The sequence below is a fragment of the Halichoeres trimaculatus genome, unplaced genomic scaffold, assembly GCF_033239565.1.
Source record: "Halichoeres trimaculatus isolate MK-OKI-2021-1 unplaced genomic scaffold, fHalTri1.1 fHalTri1_scaffold_3, whole genome shotgun sequence".
In the NCBI taxonomy this organism is placed as follows: Eukaryota; Metazoa; Chordata; class Actinopteri; order Labriformes; family Labridae; genus Halichoeres; species Halichoeres trimaculatus.
In genome coordinates, this window is record NW_027437181.1 from 19,052,606 (window position 1) to 19,061,518 (window position 8,913).

The 8,913-nt window shown below is 39.6% G+C and overlaps 1 protein-coding gene across 3 annotated transcripts in view; it reads left to right on the forward strand.

The window, feature by feature from the left end:
* The window catches only part of cpne7 (copine VII), a 38,108-nt gene extending 32,287 nt beyond the window's left edge, over nt 1-5,821 (forward strand). For all 3 annotated transcript variants that reach the window (XM_074665980.1, XM_074665981.1, XM_074665982.1), the window contains exon 16: nt 819-5,821. In XM_074665980.1, the coding sequence (XP_074522081.1) occupies nt 819-971 (153 nt within the window). In that variant the 3' untranslated portion in view covers nt 972-5,821. The remainder of the gene's footprint in view (nt 1-818) is intronic.
* The last annotated feature ends 3,092 nt before the right edge of the window (nt 5,822-8,913 follow it).

Below are 8,913 nucleotides of genomic sequence, written 5' to 3' on the forward strand. Positions count from 1 at the left end.
TTTTTGGATTGCTGTAGTTGAGGAGCTCACGATGACGTTCTTCTATAAAGTGCCTCTCCAATGTTACTTAAAAGATCAACAGGAGGCTGCCACTGGCTTTGCCAGAGTTACTGATGGGCATTATGGACTGGAAGAGATCCAGAAATGTTCAAACAAGAACACATTTTCAATGACATATGCATGCATTAATGGGTGCCAAACAGAACAGAATCATCTCTCAAATATGTGTCACAGTGTATTTACAACACATATGATTAATAAATAAATTAATGAATGTAGGACAGAAATTAAAATAGCTAAGCATAATACCCTGTAAGAGGCTTCCAGAGGAGTAACAAGGACAGCTGAGGAGATTGTAAAAACGATTTGAGTCATGAGTGGTTGTCTTCAACTCACATTTTGAACTCATGCTTTGCTCAGTGATTCCCTCTCCACAATAAAGTCTTTATAGAAAAAAAAAGACAAAAAACTTTTTAAGACTTTGAGAATCATTGAATAAAACATGGAGCTGATCAGAAAGTTTCATGTCAACCTCAGCAAAGCTGAGACACTAACCAGAGGTTATTATTAACTTCACTTTAAAAAGAACCATAAAACACATATTAACTTCTATCCCGGAGTACAAAATTATACATCTACCTTTTTGAAGCTGCATTGTCTGCTTAGTAAAGCTGCAAAGTGAAGAGGTAATGCTTTGAATTGTAGTTTGATAAAGTGTCTCAAAGACTGTTTGAAACATATCAAATGATGAGTTAACTGAAAAGTTTGAATTGATAAAGTATACTCATGTTTTTGGCTTGTCCCTGTCTTAATTTCAGGCTTCACCTGCAGCTCTGGCCAAATGCGTTCTTGCTGAAGTGCCAAAGCAAGTAGTGGAGTACTACAGCCATAAGGCCATCTCTCCTATGTGTCCTCAGAGGGACTTACCAACCCCTATCCTCAGCCCACTGGCCACCACCCCAACAGAATAACCACCCAGCCTGATCCTGGAAACAAGCTTTGACCACAGCGCCAGTCTGGAAAACTAAGAGGGAGACAGGACGCATGCCTCGCCATTTTTGGACAAGGAACAGAAAGAATACCTTTATAATTGTGATGTTACTTATTTATTTCATTTTTCACTGCTGACAAAATGTTTACACGAAGACAGATCGACAGAGACTGTGGCTTTTTTAATTTCTTTTCTCAGTGTGGATCCAGAACTTCTCCTTGGCTGTGCGAAATGAGCATCATGGGCCGGGGAGGATTGTGTTTTTTTCTCCCTTAATTTTTATGCATGCAAGTCAACCCTTCAGTGCTGATCAGTCATCAGGTGCAGGGTTAGTATTTGTCACTGCCCATGAAGTTCAGCACCTAAATATGTGAATAATACTGTGGTTTACCTAAAGTCAGATCTTTGGATAATTGTAAAGAAGCAGTGTCATTATGGTTTGGTGCAATCAAAGTTGGATTGCTTCCTTTGCATACACTGTAAGTATTTGATCCAGGTGTTGCAGATGACTTACAATAGTTTCAAAGAATAGATGGTGCCATCTTGCCTTGTGTTAAATTGATCTTTTCTCATTTATTTAAACCTGTTGAGCTGCAGGATTGGCCCTTCTTTTGATCCAGACATACACAGATTGTGTGTCCACATCAATTTTCTCTGAGCTGACATTTTAAGAAGCTAGTATTTCGGAAGCTATTATTTGTTAGGGTTTTAACAAGTAGTTCTGCTCCAATGTATACTAGCCATTCTTAAAAAATAAAGTGTCTGCAGCAGCAGTAACTACAAATGAAACCACGCCTATCCAGGGGATATAAAAGCAGGCAGTGCTGAGAGTGTTTGGCAAGTGCAGGTTGTAAAGTAAGTGTGCTATGTGACGTGATAATTACCTAATAACCACAATTCTGCTGAATCTTGAATGAAACCTGCTTTAAAAAGAAGAGAGGAAACCGCAGCAGTAGAGAAGTCCTTTTTAAGTTCTGGTAGGTCACCGGCCCAGACCTGTCTGCCTTGTACTTTTGTGAAACTGCAAGACATTTGCTACAGCTTTAGGTCTTTGTGTGCTTCTTTCAATCAAGACACGAGTCATGCAGCAAGAAAAAATACAAAATTGCAGCCTGGTCATCATCTGGCAGGTTAAAGTAGGAGAGTTTTCTCGGCTGCTTTTCTTTTTCAGAACGCAGCCTTTTCTGAAAGTCAGCCATGAAAAAACTCAGCCTAACATTTTTCTCTAGGAGTTCTGAATGACTGCATTCAAATTTTCTGCCTTTTGTAAAATGATTGCAGTACAAGCTGTGAAATCACACTGCAAGTCAGGTGAACCTGTTCCCTTTGAATATTTTTTTAAGTCATCGTTGTCATCTCTGAGCCATCCATCAGACAGGTAGCATTCTTCAAGTTTCAGCTGTGTCTCTTTATTTTTACGCTCCTTTCTGCTGCTTTCTATATGCAACATGTGTTTTTTAGATGTTTCATGAGGAATTTAACTTATACACACACTGTTCAGATCAAACAAAAGCACAAAGCTGATCACTGTCATTAATATTCACAACACAAGCTCTTTTATGTGTTGCGTCAGAACATTTGCCATGACAGCATTCAAATATTAAAAGACACTGCCATTATTACCAAATTTCCTCAGTTATGATAAGACACTTGTACCATCAAATTGGTACAGCAAAAAACTTCTGTTTACTCATCCAAAGCCTGCCTTAACAATGGATATTTACTCGTCTGCTTTTGATCTTTCAGCTGTTTTGTTGAGCTGTTGTTGGGATGTTCACAATGTCCAAAAGGCCTCTTTTAAGTCTGAAAAAGCAGTGCCATGTTTTGATGAAAGAAAGATGTTCCTGTTGCTGTGGCTGGGGAACATCCTGTCTCTTAAAGCAGAGATAGCAAGTTGTGTCTGAGATAGGTTTTTTATTTTATTTTATTGTTATTATTATATGTGCAAGAAAGAAGGGAGAACTGCTGCACTCAAGCCAGATGTAATTACATTACGAAGTACAATGAAGCTTAAGTATAAAGAATCAGTAAAGGAGTGAGAGTGGAGATTTCTTTAACCTCTCTGAAAACATCTTCTCTGTTTAACATATTCAACACTTTAATATTAGGAACATCATCTATCAAGCACAAAACGTTCCCCCATCTCAGCCAAGGAAATGTTTGCAGTAAGCAGGTACTTTGTGTCAAAAGTAAATAACTAACCACCCAGTATAGGAATTTAAAGACATGTTTAAATGAAATATAAACCCCACACGGTTTCACTCAAAGATTAACAGATTCTCTACAGCAACGAGTCATTTTCACTCCTTTTGCAACAACTTTTATAATGTTTTAGATCTACAAGGTGAGCTTTTCAGGTTTAATGGTGTTATAATATACAATCTGCTACAAATGAAACAATACGTCAGTCAAGCACAACAGTCATGCACACGTTAGCTTTACAGTGTACTGTAAACAGTACGGCTCATTCCTCCATATATTCAGGGTTGTGGCCTGTTAGGTCTTCATAGGCCTTTTTAGTAAAGACCTTTTACTTTGAGTTTCCCTTATCTTCCGTAGAGTATTTGCTGTGTGACAGAATTGGAAGGGTGACTAATTCACTTGGCCAAACACCAAGCTGTCCCCGCCATCATATGCACAGGAAGAATACAGTCACACACATATCCACCCCCGAGCTACAAATATTAATCTGACTTTGATTTGTCCGCTAGAGCTTCAGCCGCCCTCCCCAGAGACAGACTATTGACTCCTCATGAATGCACTGAACCAGCCAGCACGGCTTGTTGGATGCTCTCTGAACTCCTTTGAAGAGCAAAAGTATTGAGGATCCTTCAGTCACTGTGGATCACAGGATGAGGCCTATTGATTCAGCAGGCCTGGATTTGCAGCCATACTCAGTTTGTTGAATGTATTACCCTGGAAGGTCTTTGTTATCACAACTGAAGCACAGCTCAAAGATTAATGCAAAACAAAGGGAAAGCTGTACAGGCATTGGAAGTTTTAATGGTGTTTTTTATAGCATAGTCTTTCCCGTAATATAATCTCTTCTATAGATCCTTTATGACTGAAAGGTGCAGCGCTTCATACCCAGAAAAAGAAAGCTGAACAGATCTGTGAAGCCAGTGTTTTGCTTTCATTACTTCTAACTAAATAAAGCAGGGGGCGCAGACCAATCAAAAAATATTTTCCTCCCTTGAGGACCAAGCAGCTCACACATTAATATCTAAAAGGTATCAGCACTCCTGTGATTCGTGCCTTACATGGCAATTAACTCTTTGTCCCCTATTACCACCATCTCCTTATTGCTACTTGGCCTCAGGTTATGAGTTTCATAAGCTCGAATGGTTCATTACCCTGCACTGTGTGCATTTTCAATAATTACATGTGATACAGTTTCACACAAATACAGCTCAAGAGTGCTTCTTAATAGTTTCCCATTCTCATTGTTAGTAAAAGTTAAACACACACCGCAATATGATTTTTATTTGGTTCAAATATCAATATCAATACGCTGAATAATGTAAATAGTAAATTCCTGTATGGGTTAACTTGGACAACAGCAGTTATTATAGAATGTATGGTAATACATGGCAACAGTGATGCATGGGTTTTTAATGCTACTTTAGAATTTAACCCTTCAGCAAATAACTCGTCTCATTTGACCATCATCTCATGTAGGGATGCACCAATTGAAAATTTTGGCTGAAACCAAAATTCGATAGTGCTGTTATGGCTGATAACTTTGCAGATATCAATATTGATTATAAAAAAAAGTCTGAGTTGATCAAATTGTGAAAATACTGAAACTCATGGAAACTGAATTTTTCAATATCTCCCTTTAATTTCAAACTTTTTTTTCCTTGTCCATTCTTCTTAGGTAGTTTTGGTGCTTACATAGTCAGAGGAAACAATATTATTTGGGTTTTGAAAGATCGTTTAAGATGCTCTAAAAACGGCTGGCAGCTAATGAGTAAATATTGGTCCATTTTTACACATCTGCCCATGCTGATATGTTAAAAAAATGACCAACATTGGCCGGTACCGATATTGATACAGATATATCATGCATCCCTAATTTCATGTACTTCATCTTCCTCATTAAGTGACTATAGCAGCCATTCATGTGCAAAATGCACCAGTTTTCAAAGAATGCCATTGTGTGTGTGTGTGTGTGTGTGTGTGTGTGTGTGTGTGTGTGTGTGTGTGTGTGTGTGTGTGTGTGCAAAAGCCGGTTGAACCCAACAGCACATCACTATTTGTCATTGCTTTAAACCACTTCCTAAAAAGAATAACTACATTAATAAGAAACCATTAGTTTTGAAACAAGTAAACAACAACAGGATGAAACACCAGAGACAAGAGATCAGGTGACCATCTTACGCTGAATATTACATTATCTGCATTGATGTATTTCAAATTTTCCATGCACGCTCACTCTTTTCCCATCCACTTTAAATCAGACCAAGGTTTACAGCCCACAACCTTAATATGCAACTGGTGTAACTTCAGGCCACCTGGGTGAGAAGCAACCAAGGCAACATTAGAATATATCTAATTTCATTGAAAGGAAGAAAGGGATTTATTGCATGCTTACTTTAATTGTTAAGCTGTGCTGTGCAGTTATTCCTTTGGGTCTTATGATATGCTAATATGCAAGCCTGCATTTGCACAAACCTATGTTCTTGTAGTTGACGCTCTCTGTCTTGCAGTGAGGTAAATAAATCTCATCATCTAATGGAAACTGTCTCTGTGATTTGTTACCATATCTGCTAAAAATAACACCAAAAAAAATTAAAATACATTCATCTGCTTTCGCCAACCAGCTCACTCCAATCCCACTCGCTCATGTCGGTGATCATCTGACGATGCATTGTCTCTCTGCTCCCGTGCACAGAAGGGATGAATAGAAATGAGATTAATGAAATGTAGGTTATGCTATCTTGAACAGATTTGCCCCGTATGTCTTTGGCTGTGGATGCTGTGGGTATCAAATGGAAAGAGGGACTGAGCCTACTCTTTAATTCCATCAGACAGTTCCTTTCATTTAGCAGCTATTGTTGAGAGCGCTGTATAACGGTTGTTTCCATGGTGACACCTACTTGTGGGGAGACGTAGACCTTCATTTTTTGTCAGATTCAGGGACAAAGATGCAGGATGTGCTGAGGGGGGCTCTGGGAGGAGGCCATCCGCACATTATTCGAAAAGAAGAAGCTTTGATGGTGATTGCTGCTCTTCTTCCTCCAAGGCCGATGAAGGTCTGGCGAGGCTGTGAGCCTCAGGTGAGCTCTGTGTGTTTTCATCAGACCCCCTCTTTCGCTGGCTCTCTCTCCTCCAACCCCTTTTGTGCTTGGCCATCTGATTTATGGCCACAATTAAAGAACGCTCACCACCGCTTAACATTCATTGCCAATAAAATCAGCAACAGGCTTGCATCCAGGGGGGGAGCACTGTTGTTTAGCAGAATCAGCCCATTCCCTCCATGTTATCAGATTACCCTTAATGCCTTTAAACACAACGGGGCTTCCCTAACACTGCTACAGCTCAGGGCTAGGAGGTCTAGCCAGGGGCGCTATAAAAACAGGAAAGAGGGAGGATAAATTAGCTGTTTTCTCACTGGCTTGTTCCATACGCCTGCCTGTAATAAGGAAATGGAGATGGAGAATGGGAAATCTCCGTTGTAATTAGCTGTCTCCTCCTTCCCTCAAGGGACCAGACTGCACCTTTGAAAAGCTTCCAGCTAGCTCCTCTGATGTTGCTTCTCACATGCAATCAATCCCCCAGTCACTTTTTGCATTCACTCCACAGCACATACATGCAAATATGTGCACACCTACAGACTAGTTAAGCTTTGAAGAATGACAGTTAAGTTGGTAATAAATCCTGACATAATGACAAAGAGGCTTCTGTGAGAGGCACCTTGGCAGATCGCACCGTTAAATATGCAGCGCAGCACAAAAGGGGGAATGTCTTTTTTAAAAAATAATACATTGCTTCTCGTATATAACTCCTAATTGATGCTGTGTTCCAAGTCATCAGCAGCTCTGTGAGTGTCCTTGGTCTCCGGTGTACGCAGGAAGCTTGATCAAAGTGAGTCTATTGAAACACGTCAATAGATGAGTCATCTGGATTCGAGATTCACACACATGCTGTGAGGATGTGGCTCCACAGAGGGGACGATAGTTGTGATTTTTAGATGAGTTAAAGTGAGCCTCTGGGAAAAAAGTTTCATCCATCAAACAAGTCATGATAGTCTTGTGTGGTGTCTCACTTTCTGTCTCACTTTCTGTCTCACTCTGTCTCCCGCACACCGTCCATTCGTAGTCTTTTTCCTCTTTCTTAACACACACACATTTCAATTTTCACATTCATTTCAAGAATCAACTTGGTCATTATGTGAGAAAATAAAAACACCCCCTCATTGTTAGCATTATGTTATATAAGAGTCAGGGTGTCATTGTGCTCACAATACACACCATACGAGGAAATTGGGCTGAGGTTGACGGATGTCTTGTCAGTTTCGCAGATATTGAGTGGTTAACACGTCAATTTCGACTCAACGAATGCATAAGGGCATCAAGTATGAAGTTATATCAAACAGAGACAAAAGCAAAAAATAAAGAAGATTTAGCAATAAGGCCATCTACACAGTGGAAACACGCATGTACAAATGATGTGGGAAAACTGGAGGTGGAGGGTGTGGCTAGTGGCATTTGCAAAGGACAATGAAAAGATAAATCTGACAAAAGCTCATGAAACTGTGAAGGATGAAGGATAACAGGTGGGAAGAGGGGCACACCTGAAGATGCCATGACTGAGAAAAGGTTATGTTTAAAAGGACAGCAGCAGGACTACAAGCCAATAATGAGGGTGTGTCACTGCGATATGGATAATAAACAATGATCATTTTTTAATGGCATCATAGTTAGTCCAAAGTTTTGAGCTATGACCAGAGAATTCTCGGTTTCTTTTTTGAACCCAAACATCCCTGTAAGTAGTTTTTTTTTGTAGATTAACTACATCTGAGTCAGACTGCTTTTCAGTTGTAGTTTTATTGAATGAAGTGTGGTAGTATCCAAACAAAATGTTTTCACAAGTGGTTTACCAAGTGCTTTGTTCTGGTCCTGAATGAAACTGCTGAAGAACTGCAGCTACTTTTTTTTTCATCCAAGATGTGCTAAAAAATTTTAAAATACAGATGTTTTTCTTAACTTATGTGGCCATCAAATAAAGATATTGGGTAAGAAGTGGTTAAATGTTAATGTTGTCTGTGTTTCTGGCTGAAAGTTGGTAATTCTTTATCTTACCTTGAAATGTGGCCCAATGTCTCCCTGGATTTTAGTTTTCTATTGTCATGGTACTCACAGATCACTGACAGAGGGGTGAAATAGCAGTATTTGAGGTTTTTTAAGTTAAGTTGACAACCTGTACCAAAGCAGTATGACATGAAAACATTTAAGCTACTCATCCTGAGCATGATGTGGAAGTTGAAAACTGCCATCATATATTATTGCCAGCTTCTGTGGCAGCCCCACATTGAACTGTTGAAAGGAGGCGTGGAAAAATAGAAAAAGTTCACTAACATGAAGGAAAACAGAGGGTCTTCTTACAGCATTGGAGTGACCACCCTTGCAGAACTTCCTGATGCGGATCAGTAACCATGAGTACAACTCCCTAGCTCCTTTATCTAGTATGTTTGACACATACAGTATATCGGTATCATTGGACTCTAGAGGGCTTTGTTAAAACCAGTCTGCTTTAAGCTATTCGTCCAGCTTATTCAAGCTCCTCCCTTAGCAGCATATCTAAGTCTGTGGACTCTAACAGGACCCTTTGCTCATGTTCACTTCTTTTTTTGTGGCATCTGAACAATATTACCAAACAATTTAACCACACATGAGAGTATGATAGGCTGAAAAGCCAAA